This window comes from Plodia interpunctella, chromosome 9, assembly GCF_027563975.2.
Source record: "Plodia interpunctella isolate USDA-ARS_2022_Savannah chromosome 9, ilPloInte3.2, whole genome shotgun sequence".
NCBI lineage: Eukaryota > Metazoa > Arthropoda > Insecta > Lepidoptera > Pyralidae > Plodia > Plodia interpunctella.
The window spans coordinates 806,026-828,438 of record NC_071302.1 but is presented as its reverse complement, the minus strand read 5'-3'; the positions used below and the strand labels follow the sequence as shown (position 1 = coordinate 828,438).

Below are 22,413 nucleotides of genomic sequence, written 5' to 3'. Positions count from 1 at the left end.
TTACCAAATTAATGCTATGGGTACCAAAGAGCAAAAAGGTAGGCCAGCGCGCACAAAAAGTCCCGACCAAATTTGAAATTGTATTTTCTTCTAAAATGTATTCATCAGCAGCGACGCGTACAACGGGCCGCATAAGTTTGTCACTCAGTGAAAATAAAAACAAGTCTGCGACAGATTTTTATTGCAATAAGTTACGAATAAATACATCTTCAAATATATCATTCTTACTTCAAATAAATACATTCACTTATCAAGCCTACAAATAGGGTTGGTCTGCACCATCTGCAGGTCCACTTTAGGTCCTACCAGGTCCCGGATATTGTTCAGCCCGTACTTGATCATGGTGGGCCTCTCGAGGGACAGGCCCCACGCGATCACATTCACGTCTTCTGGCAGGCCCATGGGCAGGAGCATCTCGGGACGGAACACCCCTGAATTACCGATTTCTATCCACTTTCCGAGGCCTGTAAGCAATGTTATTATGTTTGTTAAATTATGATGTATAAATGTTTAAAAAGAGAGTTTTGATTATAAGTATATTTCTGGATACAATAACAGCATATACCTAAGTACGTCTAAAAATATTGAAAGTTATTATAATTGTAAAATTTAAATAATTTATACTTATGTGAAACGATTGTTCGAGTACGAGTTTTACTGATTGTTCGTGTATTATACTACTACTTTCCGACATATGCGAAAGTCTGTTGTTTTTAGGGCGAAATAATACAAAATCGTACCATTTATTCATAGGAAAAGAAAATATGAAAGTTATTTTTAGTCACGAGTGATTAAATCTGTGTTCTCTCTTTCATCACATTCTCAATTTTTTCTCCAACAATAGAACGACGGAGACCTGGCACTGCCTTATACATTTTTCTTCTCTTTTGTTATACCATTATAGGTAGCCATCAAGTCAAATCAGATATTGCTTCAGAAATGTCAAAAGCAAAAGTAGATACGGGTCCTTACGGCTACGATATTGATGACATGCGGTAGTGATGAAAAACTGTGACACATTGGTGTTCAAATGTTGACGGTTGGAGTCTTTTTTACCAGGTGCTGACCCCGGGCTACGCGGCGTCACAGCCCCGAACGAAACCAGGATCATGCGGAGATGAGAGAGGGAACGTTACCAGTGTGATACGCGAAGATCTCCATACTGGGTTCGGTGTAAGGGTTGTAGGCGGGCTTGAACTGCAGCTGGTGGAAGCCGAGCCTCGTGAAGAAGGCGTCCAGCAGCCCGATGAGGTCGGCCAGCCCCAGTCCGCGCGCCGCCACCACGCCCTCCACCTGGTGGAACTCCGCCAGGTGGGTTGCATCTAGTGTCTCGTTGCGGAACACCTGTCATGCAGGTATAACGTTGTATCCCGAGCCATTTCTTTTTTAACTCAGTCATTCCGAAATGCTAGTTATTTGTAACACGCCTGTTTTAGGCGGAGAGTTGAGATTTCCACTTGCCACGATTCTGACAAATCTCACACTGTTCTCATTGAGATTATACCGACCATTGGACTAAAAATTACGTATTAAATTATATCGATTAATATATTTTGTTTTCGCAACATGTGAAACCATTCACAAGACTAAATTTAAAAGGATAAAAATATTGTTAGGTTTCTACTTTGCTGATGTGCAGAAGAGTTTTAAATAAATGTTCTCTTTATTGTGGTTGTAGAGTTTAAACAGGGTCGACTTGTTTAACACTAACCTTGTCAATACTGAAGTACTTCTGCGGCTTGAACTCTCCCTGCGCCAACTTGTATAGCATCCGCGCGCTCACCGCGGTCGTGTGCGTGCGCAACAGATTCTTCTGGGCTTCCTCTATTTTCCATGGGTATTTGTAACCCTAATAATTTTTTAAGGTAAGTACATGTTTTTTTTTAAATTTGAGTAGTAGTTTATATTGAGAAATTAGGGTGGCTAATTTCTGGGTTGCAACAATTTAGTGTTTACCATCGAAACGTTAAGAAGAAGAAGAATTTGAGTATTTGTACATAGGTGCTGCTTGGATAGGAAAGAACAGGAAGCTTCATGCTGACTTAATAGTTAGTACTTATATTTCATGAAAGTACAAAGTTAGTAAAATCATAAAACTTAAGCATGGAAATACTCACCTGTGATCCATAACCGCCTTCACTGTGAACCTTCTTGACCCTCTCCAGATAATCCATTGGGAATTCTTTACTAGTCGCCGGCGAAGATATAAAGAATGTGTCGTGAGCATCCCTTGCGGGATGCTGTTGTGGCTGGAACAGTGCGTCGAAGTTCCAGAATGAGTTCTCCACATACATGTTGGTGGGCATCTCGGTGAAGCCCATCTCTAGGAAGATTTCTCGGAATTCGGAGCGCACTTTGAGTAATGGGTGGAGATGACCACATTCTGGTGGTTGACCTATTGGAGGACATTATTTTAAATATTGGGTTTCTTTGTTTGTTTACTGAGTGACATAGAGCCAAATATTAAGATATGATTAGATAAAACAGTCAATAATAAATAATAAGTTTCATGGGGTTTATTTTAGTCATTCATTTCTATAGGTACTTTATGGGATTTATCTATTTAAGGGGAATTTGAACATAAATTTTATTTTTCAGCATCTAATTGATTAATGTGATAGTTACAACAATGAAAACTCTTTTAAGTAAGATAAGCTCTGCATTTACAGAAAAAGTATGTAAGTAGGTACATAAGTAAGTACCTAAAGCGTTGAAATTGTATGGCTTGAATTCTAGTGTCTTCCACGACCCTGTCAGCAACATTTCACTTGTTAAATCAGTCTCTAATTTCTTAATTGTTGTAGCAAATTGTGGCCCTTTCGATAATACGAAACTCTTCACTATAACCTCATAAAGGAGTTTCCGTTTCTTGTAATCATTCCTTACGTTATCTGCTAAGTTATCTATGCCTTTCTTTATTTCGTTTAAATGGTCCTGCACTGTATCTACGATGTTGTCAACTTTCCGTTTCACAAGGGGTGGTGCTGCAGACTTGTCTATAAGTATCCAGCCAGAAGACATAGCTTTACTAAAGCCTACTTTGGCATTTGGTACTATCTGTAAATAATAGTACTTATTTGAAATATTACTTTTACAAACAGGGCTTTACTCACTAAGTAAATTGGTTACATGACATAAAAGTAATAGTTATCATTTCAAAATGATTCTTGAATGCATTAGAGAATTACACATTACTATTAACTATATTATTTCATTTGGTTTGGTAAATTTACACTGTTAAAATAGGTTACAAAACGACATACCTTCATAAGTTCAGCCTGGGGAATTCCTGCATCTGGTACACTTCTGTATAGGATTGCCTCATGACTTCCCTTCTCAGCGACCAGTTGGCCTTCTTCCGTGAGTTCCCATCGACTACTCTTAGCAGTTACCGAAGTAACCATTTCAAGTGCTTCTAAACTTTTGACTGCGCCTACTATTTTCTGGTGGTCCTCATTAAATTCACTTGCTAGTTTCAAAGTATCCGCTTTATCACTCTTATCCAAATAATGCAAAATCTTTTCATTTAACTCCATTTTTAATTTATTATAATACTTATTGGATTTCAGGTTAGAAGAATGTACAACGAAGCACTCACTTCACTCCACTCCTATTCTTATTGTCTAAGACTCCACTAGACAATTTGACATTGACATTTTTATGTAGGTGTGAGTGATGTCTTTGCTTCAAAATAACCCAACAACCATTTTTGATTCCTACAGGATAATTACCCATTTACCACAGTACATTTATAAATAGAAGGAAGAACTTCGTAGAAGTACCACAGATATAGGAACAATATATTGAAATGTTCTTATATATATATTATATGATATCTGCATTAAATAGTAATGTACAGTATGAAATAGTTTTGCTGCCTGAAATTGAACGATTGAACGAACTAAAAATTTCAATCTTGGTTTTTGGTTAACACTTCGGCACTGACAGCCATTCTGACAAATCAACAGATTCCTACATATATATATTCCTTTCATTCAGTCAACCGGAAGCAGGCTATTGGAGCGATTGTGTGTGATTTTCGAAATTCATCAAATTGATTAGCATAATAAATTTTATTTATTTATAAATACGTTTGGACGCCGTTTTATCTTAAAGGTACGATTAGTTTATAAGTATATTATACTTATCTCGTATTTGGATTCCCTCGATTACATTACTCTTCAGCTTATTAGGTAAGTAATGTGATGATAGCTAATTGTTATCAGGAATTTGAACTCTCGTCAACGAAATTTATGCCATAAAATGTGTTGTGTATAGCATTTTGGTAAGTAGATTTATATCTAACCTAACCATATTTTTGGCTTTTAAAATAGGCGTGGCAATAGAACTTTTGCCTACCCTCATTTATGTAGCCATTTTTAAAGTTTGCTAGGTCGGGGTTTTGAGAGCTTAGTTTGGGAATTCTTATTGGCATATTGATTAATAAAAAGACATCAGAGGTGTATGGCTAAGCTGCCTTGCAATTTCAAATCATAAATATATGTAAAGCCGTAAGATGGACGAAATGGCACGCAAGATTATGGAGGGTAGGTATTTTAAAAAATAGGTTGCTTTTGTATTAGCAACTGTGGCTGATTGGTCAAATAATTCATCCAACAGTCCACTGCTGATGACGTGTAATAGGTAAATCTGAATGCCGGCTACACACTATTGCTGAACTTAGACAGAAGCTGATGTGAATGCATGAACTTTGCGTAGTTTGTAGGTATGAGGGCTTTTGTTTTAATATTTTAATAAAATTTGTTTTAATATTTAAATAAAAATCCAGCAACGTATGTCAAAACTGTCAAAGTTTGGCGAACTATTTCGCGATAATGTGTACCTAGTATAGCCGATATTATAGGTACTATTCGTTTCGCGAGCACACCGCGACCCGTTCGCCTTGCGGCGCGATCGCCCACCGCCCAAGCACAACTATGTGACACCACTAGTACCTTAGGTAGGTACTAGTGGTGTCACATAGTTGTGTTATTATTTTAATAAAAAAATGGACTAAAACCAACGGTCCACACCAAGCACTAAGCGGGTCGATGACGCGGGTCCGATGGACACAAACACAGAAATGGACCCAGAACGGCAGACAAATTTTTTTTTGTGATCATAGGTGACAATATTCGCCCGTGGAATCGAATCCAAGACAGAACCTCTAAATAGCGTACGGGCGATATTTGTGAAGTTTTTCCCTTATGGTAAAATCAGTAGTGCCTAAATAAAAAGGTAAGAAACAAAAATAAAATTTTAATCTGACGCCATACCGGCCAAATGTAAAGTTCATTTACATGATTCTAGCTTGGTGTCTCGTTAAACTCTCATCTTTTAGGCCAAAGGATTTATTTTATTATCCGTTAAATTACAAAGATATTAGTTAGGTAGGTATATAAATGCGTATAATAATTTTTTGCTATTATTACCTAACCGACCGGCTGGTCAGTACCTAAGTGGCGCATACGAAGGGCCTCCTTGCAAAAACAAAATAGAAGTGTTAAATTTTCTCAGCTGCACTGTCCTTGCAGGATGGACACGGACTGCGTAACGATCGCGGGGTCCGATTGTGACCCTGGAGACACGGAGGCAATGTTTTTTTTCTTATGTACCTAGGTACTTAGGTATACCGAACGAATTCAGGTTTAGCTGTGATAGACTATCATATACAAAATACGTGACGTGTCACGAGAAAATATATTTTATCGAGGATATTCTCTTGGGACGTAAGTAGTATATTTAAAATAAAAATGAACAAATGAAACGTCTTAAACGACTTTCCTCATAAAGGTACCTACATTTTCTCGTGGAACGTCACAAATATATCAAACCACTTTCTTTAAGCGTATACAGCACTCTGTATATACACTGAGAGAAATCGAGATCATAGTGAATGGAAATGCATGGACCACCTATACTCATTTATCGTTTGTAAATTAGTAAGTAGAGGTTTGTAAATTAGTAGAGATTGTTTCAAAACTAATTGTTTATGGTGCTAAAAATGTTTTTGCTCAACAGATGTCACGACTGGACCTCGTCGTTTTCGGCGCCACCGGCTTCACGGGGAAGAAAGCTGTGGAGCGTCTCGCCCGGGGGGGCAAGATGTATGAGGGGGTCACGTGGGGGGTCGCGGGGCGCTCGCAGAGCAAGCTCGAGTCGCTGGTGGCGGAGGTCTCCAAATTAGCAGGTGATTTATTCATCGTGTTGGGCGTGAAAATAGATTGTTAAGCCAATTTTTATTTTCTGTATGTGAAACCATTGGCTAATAATAAATCGAAGGCGAGAACGCGCATAACTTGATGTGATATTTGCCTGTCAGTTTCATATTGTTATGTGCGGGTAAGAGAATAAAATCAGTCTTGGTCTAACATGCCTTTTATTCACAACATGGTGACAGCGGTGGGATATTATTTACAACATAACTGACTACCTACCTTACCTACTTGATGTTGTTATTACATCGCTCAAATTCGAAAAGAAGCAAGTATAGAATTCAGTTTAGAGCAGAAGAGTTCAAGATGTTTTTCTTCCTTTTTGACCGTCGGCGCAAAAAAAGATTCTTTCTCTCGCTTTCTCGTGTGTTCCCAGTTGTATTCTCTCTCTCCCTTTTATTCACAACATAACTGACTACCAGTCTACGTCTTCACTATTTACCCACTTCACGGTATTGTGTACTTTGCCCGTCAATCACGGTGTCAAAATTTAGATCGATAATAAGCCTAATACCAACAGTTGTAAGACTTAGTTTTTTCTTGTGTAGTAGTACAGTAGAGACTAAGAGTTGTGTCTACATTGGGGCAAACTCAAAGCATTTCCATAAAGATATTCACAGTCATTGGCACTTTATCACGGCAAGTTTTAAAGTATACGGTATTTCTTAAAAAGCTACAAACTACCGACCTTCGAGAAAATAATATGTATAGCTTTATTAAAATGTCGGCAACGCGTCATGTTCCCATCCGGTTACTACTTAGTATCCGTGGACTTTGGCGTTTGCTCCGCTATCAGGCAAACCGCATGTTATGCTATAAAAAATATTTGCAATACATTTTTGAATGACTTGCATTAAATGGGTGATTATTTCTGTCATCGGGAAAATAATTCATTCGTTTAGAACTTTGAACTTTGTATAGCACTGTTGTAAGAATCGAGTGATTCATTTAGTGACTGAGACAAAGGTGAGGTTTTTGTCATTTTTACATGGCTTCTAGGGTTACTAGATCAAAAGGTATGTATCTGACATCTCAAACTATGTACAGTCAACAGCACATCAAGTTACCCTGCATGAACCTCTATGGCAGCGCGGTAATAGCGGTGAGATTGCAATGAATTTGGGTAGGTTAATGTGCTGTTGACTGTACCTATTCACAATAGCGGTTGAGTAGGTGTTAGTGTGTGTAAGTCATAGAATTTATAATACTCGTGGTCTACTCGTCATGACGCTCGAAAGTTTAAGTAAGGTTTTACTTTTGTACTCTGACCTCTGGCTTCACGGTAACGCAGCCAAGAATACAACTGGGAACACACGAGAAAGCGAGAGAAAGAATCTTTTTTTGCGCCGACGGTCAAAAAGGAAGAAAAACATCTTGAACTCTTCTGCTCTAAACTGAGTTCAATACTTTCTTCTTTTCGAATTTGAGCGATGTAATAACAACTTCAAGTAGATAAGGTGTTTATGTTAAGCGAATCCGCTAGAACAGTATAGCTAATAGCAATGCACCGAAGTCATGTGGTAATGACTACGCGCAATCAGCTAGCAAAAAGCTAATTATCATGATTGGTGATGGAATCTACCTTCCTTAGATCAATTACACACTCTCATTACTTTATAAATAGCAACGTGATCTGTTTCAGGAGATGCTAGAAAATGTTTATAAGTAGGTATTCTTCTTTTTCTTATGGAGTGCGGGGTCCGTATTGCTTCTTCTTCTTCTCGCCGACCCGAACGCATGAACATTGCATAGTTAGTATGAGAGCTTTTATTTGCCGTAAAGAAAAACCAGTAATGTATATCGAATCTACAAAGTTCGGCAAACTACAGCGCGACAATGTGTAGTTATCTGAACAAAGCGTGTGTTGTGTTGTGCTCGTGTTGAATGGCTAACTGACAAATAACTTCTGGCAGATTTATCTAGCAGTTATATATGCCATATAACAATGATATTTTATCAGGGAATGTTGAAACAGGCCCATAATATTTTTAATATTTATACTATTATTTAGTGATAAAATTATGCTGATATTTGTTTTTCTATTTTTTAAGAATAGAACTTTATGCTATTCCCTCAGGCAAAGATCTCAGCGCAGTGAAGGTGATAGTGGCAGACGTGTCTGACGACAAGTCACTAAAGGACATGTGCAGCCAGGCGAGAGTGCTCGTCAACTGTGCGGGCCCGTACAGGCTGTATGGGGAGCCGGTCGTGCGGGCCGCGATTGAGGCCAAGACTCATTACGTGGACGTCAGCGGGGAGCCACAGGTATCTTTTTTAATTGAAGTATTTAAAAATAGCGGTCTGTCTTGGCTTCGCTCTGGTGACGTCATAATAAATTTTATACCTAAACCTATTCTTCTCAGTAATCACTATTTATTGGTGAAAACTGTACAAAAATCGTCCGGTGGTTTAAGAGTTTATGGCGCTCATACGTACAGACGCGACGGGTTTATTTTTATAATATGTAAAGAAGGATGTGTACATACATTTACTTAGCTGACTCAGTCACTCTCACGGTAACGTCAATCTTGACGTCAGGAAGGAGAGAGCGCCGCATGATAAAGACTTTAATATTTTAACATGTCGTCAAGGATGATGTTCAATATCCGTTCCAATAGACGAAGTGAGACGCAGCGAACCAATCACATTAAAGTGTGGTTGTCGTTGCGTCACAATGGCGCAATGGTGATTGGTTGGCTGCGTGTCACTTCGAATTGATTCGATGATGAGAAGTGAAATTCAAACCAGCACTAAGCCCTCTGACAACTATTATCTGAGAAGCAAACGACCGTGCGAAGTGGAAGCGAAAAAGTTGGAAGGCGGACCCTGACGTCCAACAGCTGAGGAAGAAACTGGAAAACGCATAGATAAGAGAAAGAGAGTTGGTTGAGACAAACAAACAAAAAAGACGGACAATCATTGATAAAAAATAAAAGAAATAAAAGCTTGTAAAATAGTAAGGTCGAGTGAGTTCCGTAAATCCGTAAATGAGTTCCGGGTCCATTGGGAATTATTTTTATCGAATCTTTAAGATCTAATGATAGCTGGACCAAATAATTTTCCACACGAACTGTCAGCTAAAGCTAAAATTATAATATTATTAAGGATATTTAGGTATGTTTATGGCTTATCGATATGTTTTATGCGTCATATTTATTTGGGTTCTTGTTAAATGGTACCTACGTAAAATTTGTATTTGAATATGTATTTATCTGCGGTTATGTACCTACACTATGGACGTTTTCCGCCATATACATGCATATAATAAAGTAAATAAATATTCATTATTATTTTCTACACGTAAGTAGCTGATGATCTAATATAAAATTGTTAATAAGTATTCATAAACATATACTTGTTATGTACCTATTTCTTAAAACTTTGGTCTGTGACTTCAAGTTCACGTCAGGTATTATGCGTTACTCATGTAAGTAGGTATGTACCTACTGTTTTGTTACTTTCCAACGCCAGATGAGATCGTTAAACCAACATACACAAAACAAAGAGTTATGCTATTGCGTCATTTTTAGTCTAGTATAGTCAGCGCACCGAATTAATTGAGAATTGTCTGCTATCTCCATTGCATAGAGTATATTTGTTCTGCGTAGAATGCAGCTGGCTGTAAATATTTTGCCAGTAATATCTTTATCGGTTTACGATATGATTCATATGTATTAATATCACGTAGGAGTGACCTTGGGTGCCATGTGTGTTAGGTCATAGTCTGAACAAAAAGTAAACTGTCGTAAGAAGGAATTAAATAATCCTCCAAGCAAAACTAGCTTTTATAGCGTAAAAATTGTATATCTTATATATGGAAGTTTCTTCCAGGAAATTCGTAAAAGGAAAAGGTTCCCGTAGATTCAGAGACTTTAAACACACAAAAGGCACTCCTCCCCTTTATAGTTATTAGTTTAATAAATATATATAAATAAGTATGTAACATATGTAGATATTTGTAGGCAGTTAACTATTCATACAGTACTGTCCCGTCACAGTCCACAGGCGTCCATGTGAACACGGCTTGCGTGACTAGATTTCTTTAAATAAATACTGGCTAGTTTTTCTTAAGTATTAAAAAGTTGGCAAAGGAATTCTTATAGATCATTAGCAATCGAAAAGCCTTACATTAGTTATAGTTTACTTGAGGTAGACCTGAGTATAAAATGACCAGAAATCCTCCCACTCTGATCAATTTCAGCCGCCAAACAACAGTGTTTGCATTGTAGTGTTCCGGTTTGCGAGAGGCGGTGTGATTATAGGGTACTATGTGGCTATATTGTGTTGTAGGATATATATGGACTGTGATATTTGTGGTATATAATATGGACACATCTCACAGATTGAGCTAGCCCCTAGCTAGTAAAGTAAACTTACTTATGACTTATGGGATACTAACTCAACGATACTATAGTATCGTTGTATGTATAGTATAAAATATATTTTATAACGTACTTACATATAGATAAACTTTTACATATTAATATGAATTAAACATTTTCAGTGGTGTTTAGTGTCAAAGTACTAACAAGTGATTGATGTTCGTTGACACACAAGTATACAACCAATTCTTCACGTTTTTCAGTACAAGGAAATTAAACGTTAAGTTTATTTGCCTACACACTGCGGAACGCGTGCGAGTGCGCATATACTCGTAGCTGGATGTGTAGAAGGCGCGGTATATACTATTTCACAAAAAGTGCACGCTTTACGCAGTCTGTATGCATGCTACCATAATATGTAAATTCAACTTGAGTTTTTGATAATTTATTCATTATTTTATATCGCAGACACAAACATAACCCTGCGACCTCTTTAATTCATAATAATTTACGTCTCAATATGGTAATACTTCCATAAACATCTATGTAGGTGTAGTGAAGAAAAACTATTAGTACAGTCAACAGAACATTAACTATGTCTTCCTCCGTACTTCCAAAAACTCGACTCGTTAATTGGTTGAGTAGATAGATAGATGCATGAAGGGATAATATACAAACTTACACATTTATTATGAATCATAATGATACTTAAGTCAGAAATACAACTTCTTCAGTCATCTGTTGACATTTAACAACAACAGGAATAATGTATTAACATTTGCATGCTGTTAAAACCCGCTGAATAGGGATGTGACTGAGGTTTTGCATTTCACTATCGGGTCGATTCACAGTGAGACGCAGCTACTGGAAGTATTGTCTAATCTATGACGCATCTAACCAATCACATTGCGGTGTGGTTGTCGTCGCGATACAATGGCGCACTGTGATTGGTTAACTGCGTCTCACTGCGAATCGACTCGATAGTGAGAAGTGAAATGCAAAACCACAATTCGTATTACCTAGTTAATTTTAGCAAATAAATTATTTGATCTGAATAAATTAGTAAGTTAGGGTTTGGAATTATATTTTTTTTTTGGGATTTATCACTTAATCACAATTTTGATTTCAGTTTATGGAATCAATGCAGCTGAAGTATTCAGCGCAAGCACGGGAAGCCGGCGTGTACGTGATCAGTGCGTGTGGCTTCGACAGTATTCCCAATGACATGGGGGTTATTTTCCTGCAGCAGGCTTTTGCTGGTAAGGGGGATTATAATTTTTCAACCTCCGCAGCACGTTTTAGCATTCTATTCATATGACACCAGCTGCTCGAAAAGCATCACTTAGAATTGTAGTCGAACAAACGTGCGAGCTGAAATTGTATATAAATGCGTTACAGTCCATAGGGAGAAAGTAGGTAATCAAATTATTTACAATTAGTCCACTACACCAGACCCAGAATGCAACCATCACGTGAAGATGAGAAAGAGCAGCAGAAGAGAAAACTTGTAAACGGTATAATTGCTATTACATCTCACCATCGAGTCGATTCGAAGTGGGACGCAAGGGAACCAATCACATTGCGCCTTTGTAATGCAAACCCACACTAAGCCCTCTGTTAAGGTTTGAATTCTCTCACAATGCGACAATACAGGAATCTTCAAGGCTTGTTAGCCTTATCATTCTTGCCTATTGCCTATTGGCAAGAATATTAAGTTAATTAAATTGGTGTGTATTCCAGGTGGTACCCTAAACTCTGTGGAGTCGTACATGAGTACATACATCCCGCCAGAGTACAAGGAGGAGGCCTTCAAGAGCGGCGCTATCAACTACGGCACTTGGGAGTCGCTCGTGTATTCGTGAGTGTTGAATGATGACATGGGCGTATCTAGAGATGTTTTCCAGGTTGGGCTAGATACCGGAATTTGTCATTAATGTGACTCAATTCGAATGACGAGTAACTTGTTTTTTATACTGTGACATTATAATTATTGTTTTTAAAAGTTCTGAGTTGGATACTACTAGTATTCACGGGTGGTCTGTCTTTGGGTTAATAAGTTGGCGTGGTCGGCTTCGATGAACTTTTTTATTCAGTATTAGCTGCGCCCCAGAGCTTCGCTCCAGTGGGAATTTCGGGATAAAAAGTAACTTATGTGTTATTCCAGGTTATATTTTAACCGTGTAAGTACCAAAGTGTGTGTAGATTTTTGAAAGAGTAACAACACACATACTTACATCCTCACAAGCAACTGGTGGCGGCGTCGTGGATCGGGTCGGGAGGTTCCCTCTATTGTGGTTGAGCTTCGCGATGGCTGACTCACGCGTCAACTCGTGAACGGGTGCTGCCGGGGGGAACTGGTCAGCTCGATCTTTTATTAAAAGTTTTTTTGTTTAGTTATATATAATCATAATATGTTTCAGTATACCTTTTGACATTGTACTTTATTGTGTACTTACATTGTTATATTACTGATAAAAAATGGTAAGCCCTTCTGGCATAATAGGGACCAACACTGTTTGAATGAGTTTCTTTCGGCATCTCTTCTCAGCAGTGGTCGTTCCGAAATGCTAGTAGTTTGTAGCTTTGGTAAACATCATTTAACTTAGAATATGACGTGAAAAAGTGCCTGTGAAGGCCTAATATCTGAATGATTTAATTTTGATTTTGGATTTGAACATGATCTGTTGATCACTCTCGTTTCGGAGGTCAAGATCCACTTTGAGGTCACTGAGCCAGAGTTACATACGTTTTAGTGTGTACGCCTAAAATATCTACAAAACGTGGTTTGGTGAATTTTATTGACGAAAAGCTAGAGGAAATTATGGATTATATTATACTCATTTAGCCGGTATTCTGGGTGATGTTTACACGTGGTCAAGGATGTCTTAAAATATTTTGTTTACACTAATCAACACTTCTACATATACACAGTATAAAAGTGGAAGTACTTATTTAGTCGATTGTATCGATTGAGGGATTGTAAAAGGTCAATCAGAGTGTGCGAAAATCGTACTAATGCCAAAGTTGTGAGGATGTGTGTATATTTGTTACTCTTTCACGCAAATTCTACTGGACCGATTGTTATGAAATTTGGTACACGGGTAGAATATAACCTGGAATAACACATAGGTTACTTTTTATCCCGAAATTCCCACTGGAGCGAAGCTCACAGCTAAGTATAATATATACTTGAGTGATGAGATTATGTGTATTTATAATTTTCAGATTGTCCCACTATAATGAGCTGGGCCCTCTGCGCAAGCAGTTGTATCCCGAGAGGTTACCAAGTTTCGAACCCAAATTGGAGAAACGGTAAGCTTTACTGATGAGCAATATATTATATCTATTTGCATTCTCACTTCATTACTTATAAATAATAATATTAATAATAAATAAAGATATTAGGACAAATTACACAGATTGAGCTAGCCCCAAAGTAAGTTTGAGACTTGTGTTATGGGATACTAACTCAACGATACTATATTTTATAACAAATACATAAATAGATAAACATCCAAGACCCGGGTCAATCAGAAAAAGATTATTTTCCATCATGACCCGACCGGGGATCGAACCCGGGACCTCTCGGTTCAGTGGCAAGAACTTTACCACTTCGCCACCGAGGTCGTCAAAAACTTATGTAAAGACCAACTGATATCCAATTCAATAGAATCTTCTTTCATATTTCACTATGGCTAGATAATTTCTATATGGTCGCTATCAACGCGTGTGCTCTGTTCATCATCATCGTAATCGTGTGTGTTATTGCTAACACTGGTTTCAAATTTTATTTAAGTCGCCTAACGGCATCTGAGATGACTTTACCCACCCCGCCATCTAGTGGCAGGTGTGCGTGCAGGTTTCCTCACGATGTTTTCTCTCACCGGCAGAAAGTGGTTGTCTATGAATACTACTATATATGAGTCAGATTGGTGTACAAACTCTCCGTTGCATTCGCTGACACGTCGTGAAGTCAAAAAGGGGGTCGCTTTTTATCGCATAAACTATTTTGTTCTATTGTTCTCCGGTATAACGATTTTCGCATACAATATTTTGGCATAATAGGTCTAAGGCATAATTTATTTTTGGCATACGGCTAAATGTGGCATAATTAACTTTTAGGTTGGGTTAGGTTAGTTATGGTTCAAATTGTTATGCGTAAACCATTATGCGTAAGAACGTTATCACCTAAAAACATTAAGTATAGTATGCTGTGTTACATTATGGTTAAAATTTTTATGCTTATAGAGAGAGACCCGTCAAAAAGTCGGTCAGTGCAAAAAATAAACCTTGATATTTTTGAAGATTCAGCTGTGATTGCCTGCCTAATGCCATTTAAAGATTTAGCTCTTCGCGGATCCTGGGTTTCGGTGCGTCACAGCCGGGGAAACTAGGAATACTTGAGGAAAACAGTCACATTCATGAGGAAGGCTATCCAGATTCATCGTCTTAATGGCGATGAATATGTGAATGATGATCATTTATCTACTCATGGTTTGAAGACGATGTGCATTTAGACACATAAATTGCATTTGTCAACCTTCCTCGGGAATGCTATTGTGGCCTGTTAGTTTCCTGTCCATCACCCCCCCCCCCCCGCCCGCAGGTCGGTGCTGCACAAGCACGGCAGCCGCTGGTGCGTGCCGTTCCTGGGCGCGGACAACTCCATTGTGTACAGAACTCAGAGGACTTTGTATGAGGGGCAGGGGCACAGACCCGCGCAGTTCAGGGTAATTACTAGCCTTTATTATACACTAGCGCCCCGGCTTCGCTCGGGTAAAAACATAATCCTACATCTAAATCAATCTATTTGTCATTTGTTATGTTAATTAGATACAAGTAGTTTAAATAATTTATTAATACTAATTTTAAGACTTCACTATCGCATAAGGCTTCCTGTAATTATAGTTGTAAGGGTGCATAAATAAATAAATAAATAAACCTTCCTCAAGAATCACACTGTTTATTGGTAAAAAGCGCATGAAAATCATTACAGTGCAATAGTATCTGGGGGCACGGGAGTATCCCCGCCAAGACGTTAAACGTGTTACATTTTAGTTAAAACGTGTGGCTTGGCCGTTTTGCTACCGTCACGTAGATATCATAGGCATTTCCTTATCTTATTTCCAGAGTAAAGAAACGGCCAACTACACGTTTTAACTATAATTGTATGTGAAGTTGGTCTGGTAAAGGGCGCATATATCAAGAATCTTGGCTCTACATGAGATCTGACCACTTTTTCATAAATTTTGACAAAAGTATAGAGTTTGTGAAGCAAACTAGACTCGTCTTGGCAACATTTTTACATAAAAATGTTTTTGGTGGGATTTGAGTTTATCGCGAACAGACAGACGCGGCAGAGGATTTTCTTTTACAATATGTAAGCATACAGTCTGTCTATTATAGTGACCTCTGACATAACTCCTGATCGAGTATGATTGATGTCATTCCAATACGTGTGGTTGATGGCAAGGTTGCATGTCTCTCCTCCGTACGTAACTGTACGTCACAGCCAGACTCACTGATGTTCCACCACACTCGTTATACAGGACTGCACACCCCGACACATCTAGTCCATTGTCGCTGGGTCCAGTATCAATGTAATTCAGCCATTAGGTACCTAAATTACCGGCTGTGCATTTGGTGGTGCATATAATTCAGATTAAAAAAAATAATTCTTTATATAGATGCTTCCACAGCGTGTTACAAATGTTATAAAACATTTGTTGTCTCATTTCTTAACACATTCTTGACAAAAGAGTGTCAAAGACGGCAAGTGTTATAAGTAGATTTTAACACTAGCTTTTACCCGCGGCTTCGTCCGTATGAGTTATTCTACGAAAGTGGAACACAAACTTTCAACCTAGGAGATTAATTTTTGACATAAAATCTACCCTATGTTTGAACGGGATCCTTTAACTATATGCATATCGAATTTCATCAAAATCGGTCCAGCTGTTTAGCCGTGAGAGCGGAACAGACAGACTTTCGCATTTATAATATTAGCATGGATTTTGTAATACGATGTGTTAGATCTTATGCTTTGTATATGGGACTTTTGAATATCATTTTATATCCTATTCAGGCGTACGTTAAGCTGTCCAACTTGTTCTACACGTCGCTCATGGTGCTTGGCGGGATCTTCCTGTTCCTCATGTCCAAGACCAAGTTCACCAGGCAGCTGCTGCTGGACCACCCGCGGGTGTTCTCCGGGGGGTTCATCACCAAACAGGTTCGTTATCTTGTACCTCACGTCTAAGATGAGAACTGCTTATCTCATACACAGTGGCAGCTTGCGCGAGGCACAGCGCGCTCTGTCTCGTTTCGTCTCATTTATTTCTATAACTAGCTTTTCCCCGCGGCTTTGCCCGCGTTAATTAAATAAATAAATAAATCTGAATTTGAAAACTCAATCTCTACGATTTGTTCTTTATATATATATATATATATAAGGACAAATCGTACAGATTGAGTTAGCCCCAAAGTTAGTTCGAAACTAGTGTTATGGGATACTAATTCAACGATACTAATTATATTATAGAACATATACAATATACATAATATATTATATAAATATATTATATAGATGAACATCCAAGACCCAGGTCAATCTGAAAAATATCATTTTCAATGTTGACCTGACCGAGGATCGAACCCTCCAGTGTAGCAATCCGGTATGGTGGCCACGGAGGTCGTCAATTTCCCACGGGAACAGTATTTTTTCCGGTATGTAAGGTACCCTATGTCCTTCGCCATATTTCGACGTAGTTCTATAAGAACATTGAGAAAAGATAACAAACTTACTTTTGCATTTATAATACTAGCTGCGCACCGGGGCTCCGCTCCCGTGGGAATTTCAGGATAGAAAGTACCCTATGTATTATTCCAGGTTATAACACACGTTACACACACACACGTTTGGTACACGTGTAACACAGGTTACACGTGTACCAAATTTCGTAACAATCCGTCCAGTATATTTTGCGTGAAAGAGTAACAAACATACACACATCCTCACAAACTTTCGCATTTGTAATATTAGTAGGATTACTTACGGATACGCTCTCGCGAATGCTCTCTTGTGTGTGCGAGATGAAAAACATTACTGGGTAATATAGCTTTCTCTGTCTTCTCGGTCTCAGGGTCCGAAGGAAGAAGTGGTGAACAACACTCAGTACCGGTTCGAGCTGGTGGGGCGCGGCTGGGGCGCCGGCGCTGGAGCCTCGCCGCCGGCGCTGGAGCTCGTGGCGAGGGTGAGTCTCGTCTGTTGCATACCACTAGTTGTCCGCCGCGAACTTAGATCTCGCGAACACGAGTTTTCACAAAATTGTGAATATTGTGATTTTGTTGCCACACGAACTTAAAAATTCCATTGACAGATCCCACATACCTTTTAAATTTCATCGTAACTAGACCAACGGTTCGAAAGTTATCGCATTACAAACATACATACACACATACATACGTATATACATGATGCATACAGACACACATGCATACATACGTATATACATGATACATACACACACATACATATATACATATGTAAAAAAAATATTTTTGCACCAAGTTGATTTGTAAGTGATGATTTTCTCTTCTTCACAGTCGTATTCCTCATGGCTGAGGGTCGTGGTTATTACTAATGGAATGAAAAAACACACAACGGCTTTCTTAGCACCATTAATGTAGTGGTTTGCCATTGCCTTCTCCATTTCACACACAAGTTATTAATCAACCAGTGTGCAGGTTTCCTCACGATGTTTTCCTTCACAGGAAGGAAGTGGTGGTCTATGAAAACTACTGTACATATTGGAGAACTCATGCGGCACGAGTAGGATTCGAATCTGGGACCTTTCGGTTCACAGCCGGGCGTCTTAACCATTACACCACCACCGCCTCCTGTGATAAGCTTTTATTTAACTTGCAATGTAACTATGTCCCTATGTCTTGGGTGGAATCTTTCAACACATTTTTGAAACCGATATCTTCAGACGGTTGAGCTGAAATTTTGAGCACACACGTTCAGTTTGGATGACAATGCATTATTGTGATAATCATGATCTGATTACGCACCCGAGAAAGGCTCCAGACGTAGGAACTCTTCGACGGTGATGATTTTTTTGTCACACATTGAATGCAATAACACTCTCTGTCTCTTTTGAAATGTTGTGCAAAATTATCGGAAACTGTTGACTGATGCATTAGAGATGTTATTCTCACTAGTATATAGTATGTATATATTTATTTCAGGTGTCTGGCGTGAACCCAGGTTACGGAGCGACCGTTGTAGCGCTCCTGTACTCGGCTTTGACGGTTCTACGTGAACAGGACAAGATGCCACAGTGAGTCCATACTAATATTATAAATGCGAAAGTTTGTGAGGATGTATGTGTGATTACACTCGTAATCTACCGGACGGATTGTTATGAAATTTGGTACACGGGTAGAATATAACCTGGAATAACACATAGAGTACTTTTTGTCCCGAAAATGCCACGGGAGCGAAGCTTCGGGGCGCAGCTGTTTCTTTATATAATTACTATATAAATTAAAATTCTATATTAATGTTTGTATGAAAGTAACATTTAACGAATTAACAGAACTCGTCGTCGACTATTGTCGGTTGTTTATGTACATATAGTGTCCTGCGAGGATGCTGGACGTTTGTATCCTACTCGTGCCATATGAGTTTATATACTAGTCTTACTCATATACATATATATTATAATTGACTCATATACACATAGTAGCATAAATAGTCCACTACTCTTGCTTCCGATGAAGGAAAACATCGTGAGGAAACCTGCACACTGGTGGACAGTTTAGTTCCCTAGTGTGTATACATGCGACGACCTGCCACTAGATGGCGGTAGCGGTCGTGTCAGCTGCCTTTAGGCGACTTGAATGAAATCTGACGCCAGTGTTAGCAATAACACACTCGGTACGATGATGATGCTGTAGTTTTAAAAATAACCCTATATATCATATAGCATATATATATATATTGTTTACAGACACGGAGTTTTAACAACAGGCGTGGCTTTCCGCAACACGAATCTCATCAAAAACCTCAACGAGACCGAAGACATGAAGTTTGAGATTCTCGAAAGCAAGTGACTTGCTCGCCATTTACGCAAATCGACTCGATTTCGTAATATATCAAGTATTCACACGATTTTAATACTTGCTATAGCTATCTATGGCAAGTACGCAAATGTCGCTTTAGTAATAATATATCAAGTATTCGACACGATTATGGCCATAGCAAGTATTAAAACTGCATTAAACTATTTTTCTATTTGATTTTTTATAAAGCTTTATATAAAAAATTATATTATATATGCATCACTTCCGATCGGGTCATGATGGAAAATGATATTTTTCTGATTGGCCCGGGTCTTGGACGTTTATCTATATATGTATTTGTTATAAAATATAGTATAGTTGAGTTAGTATCCCATAACACAAGTCTCGAACTTCTTTGGGGCTAGCTCAATCTGTGTGATCCTAATATATTTATTATTTATTTATTTTATTATGATAATAATCATATTACCTACATTTATGATTAAGTTTTTCCACACGAAACGAAACTAAGTATAGTGATTAATATAATTATAAATATTCTATTTTTTTACAAATTATAATTTAAATGTGTCGTAAATCTATAGCATTATTGTTTAAATTCGCCAAAAACGTGCCTGAATTTCGATTAGTGCCTTTTATAATTCTGAACACTTGCGTAGGTACCACATGATAAATACTGAGACCAAAGGAACAAAGTTTAACAGTAGACGACTTCTAAACACAATACTCCCTTGAGATTAAATATTTTTGTTTAAGTACAGTAACATACAATTTACTCATTGTATTCTCTCCTTTTTTGCCTCCAATGTCCTACGGGAAAAGGTCTACGTATAGTCTCTACTAGCTTAAAAAATTTGACTTTGTCTACATATATTCCGTAATGAATTTCATAATATTTATCATGCCCACTCCACACGTCGACGAACAGTTTGCCAAACTTTGGCGGATTCGGTATACATTGTCGGTATTTCATTGCGGTGAATAAAAGCACTCGTACTAACCACGCAATGTTCACGCGTTCGCGTCGGCACGTGTCCGAGTTCGGCGACAGTGTGGAGCTGGCATTAAACTTTGTAAAATATAACTTGATAGATTTAGTAAGTACTTCGTACAACAGTACCTACTAATTCCGTGCTTGAGTCCTAGGTATGACAGCAGGATGAACTAATACGTTCGAAATGAGAGCGACTGAAACAGATTTCTTTTTATACTACAAGTTTGCGACGTACAATTGTATGACGGGGGTGCCAACTGTTGATTCATAGGAGGTCCTTGTCTTTCCTATAATGTTCTGTTTCGTTCTTGCATTGCTGCGTTCATAGACAAATAATTAGAAGTATTTATAGAAATATGAAACCTCCGCTGAGCAGACATAATCTTGTTCGCAGTTTATGGTAACAATACAAAAGACTTGGCTGTATGGGCTAGTACCCTTTGCCTCCTCAATAAAACGAGGGAATAAACAAAAAAAAAAAGTTTATGGTAAATTGTCACCGAACGTAATATGTCTGGTCTGCAGTTGGGGCGTTTTGACATCTGTCATCGGACTCAAGTTATATTTCACAAAGTATTGGCAATTTTATTGCTGAAAACTTCGATTCTGAAATTACGTTATTTAATTTTTTTCTTAGTTCTTACGACTTGTTGTAAGAACCGTGTGAAATTCGATGCTAAAATTGTATTAAAATGTATTTTAATTGTTATTAAAACATTTTTAGCAAGTGTAATGAGATACATAATTCAAAAGCATTTATATAAATGCTTATGAATTATGTATTAATCGTATTGCTCTGAGGGTTCGTGGTCATTATGTGGAATGAAACACACAACGGCTTTCATGACAATAATATTATAATGAAATCACTTTCAGTATGTGGTCTATGAAAATTACCATATGAGTCAGATTGGTATAGAAACTCATGTGAATAATAACCTGTGACCCATCGGATCATAGCCGTCTTAACCACTGGACTACCACTGCACTGTTTCATTTGATTAAATAAACAATAATAATTTTTAATTTTCAGAGTAACGATTCATTCCAACTGTATTTATTTGTCGTGGTTAACTTAATTGTTAATTAATATTATCGATATGGTTTTTAATAAAAGTTACTAAGTTGTTTTCTTGTTTTATTTATCCAAACGTGAAATTCTGTAATTCTGTACGTCTGCAATTAGGAACCACTTCTTGATCTGAAAAGAAAACTAATTAAATTCATTAATTAGTGAATATAATTAGTTTTAATTACTTAGAAAGCTAATTAAATTTGTACAAGAACACGTCAAAAGTGTAAGTTGTTAATGGGGTGTAAGTTTCCTTTTAAAAGCTGAAGTGGCTTTTCAATCCATGCTCTATACATCGGCCAAAATCGCAACAAGTATATTGTTAAGGCGAGGATCGACACTATCGGTTTTAAGGAGCCATAAATTTGTAGCCTCTGTTTTAAAAAAATAACATATTGTTATGAAAATAAATATTTTTTGACAATTCTACAGGAGTTAACGAATAATCGTACGTATGAGAGAAAAAATCTTAATAAACTTACTTTGGGCGTCATAGACGATTAAAATTCACGTTGTGACTTGAATTATTAGAGAAAAAATTGTATTATTGATTTTTTTTTGTTTGTACCTAATGAATAAACTCAAACTACGGGGTTGATTTTGGTGACATTTGGCACAGAAATAGACGAAACCTTTAGGAGTAACATAGGCTCCCTTATTGTTATGGTTTTACTCGAGCGAAACCGGAACGGGCCGCTATATTGTATAATTTTATAGAGACTT

General features: G+C 37.8%; 2 protein-coding genes across 2 annotated transcripts; one reads left to right on the top strand and one right to left on the bottom strand.

Moving 5' to 3' along the window:
* Nucleotides 1–164: 164 nt before the first annotated feature.
* On the bottom strand, nucleotides 165–3,625 carry alpha-PheRS (Phenylalanyl-tRNA synthetase, alpha-subunit). The gene is made up of 6 exons (XM_053749350.2): nucleotides 3,264–3,625; nucleotides 2,703–3,057; nucleotides 2,118–2,395; nucleotides 1,712–1,849; nucleotides 1,137–1,344; nucleotides 165–464 (listed from the first exon to the last, which is right to left on the bottom strand). Exons 1-6 carry the CDS (start codon nucleotides 3,534–3,536, stop codon nucleotides 244–246), a joined length of 1,473 nt encoding a protein of 490 aa, XP_053605325.1. The 5' UTR covers nucleotides 3,537–3,625; the 3' UTR covers nucleotides 165–243.
* Nucleotides 3,626–3,964: 339 nt separating this feature from the next.
* Nucleotides 3,965–21,747, top strand: LOC128672299 (saccharopine dehydrogenase-like oxidoreductase). The gene is made up of 11 exons (XM_053749351.1): nucleotides 3,965–4,116; nucleotides 6,022–6,190; nucleotides 8,293–8,480; nucleotides 11,667–11,796; nucleotides 12,278–12,395; nucleotides 13,763–13,849; nucleotides 15,144–15,267; nucleotides 16,623–16,769; nucleotides 17,680–17,790; nucleotides 18,788–18,879; nucleotides 19,552–21,747. Exons 2-11 carry the CDS (start codon nucleotides 6,022–6,024, stop codon nucleotides 19,652–19,654), a joined length of 1,269 nt encoding a protein of 422 aa, XP_053605326.1. The 5' UTR covers nucleotides 3,965–4,116; the 3' UTR covers nucleotides 19,655–21,747.
* The last annotated feature ends 666 nt before the right edge of the window (nucleotides 21,748–22,413 follow it).

Coding starts and splice junctions, on each gene's coding strand:
- alpha-PheRS (XM_053749350.2), bottom strand. CDS start 3,536: ATGGAGTTAAATGAAAAGATTTTGCATTATTTGGATAAGAGTGATAAA. Junction 1,345..1,711: donor AGTACTTCAGTATTGACAAG/GTTAGTGTTAAA, acceptor CCTGCATGACAG/GTGTTCCGCAACGAGACACT. Junction 465..1,136: donor GATCTTCGCGTATCACACTG/GTAACGTTCCCT, acceptor CATTGCTTACAG/GCCTCGGAAAGTGGATAGAA.
- LOC128672299 (XM_053749351.1), top strand. CDS start 6,022: ATGTCACGACTGGACCTCGTCGTTTTCGGCGCCACCGGCTTCACGGGG. Junction 8,481..11,666: donor ACGTCAGCGGGGAGCCACAG/GTATCTTTTTTA, acceptor TTTTGATTTCAG/TTTATGGAATCAATGCAGCT. Junction 16,770..17,679: donor GGGGGTTCATCACCAAACAG/GTTCGTTATCTT, acceptor TCTCGGTCTCAG/GGTCCGAAGGAAGAAGTGGT.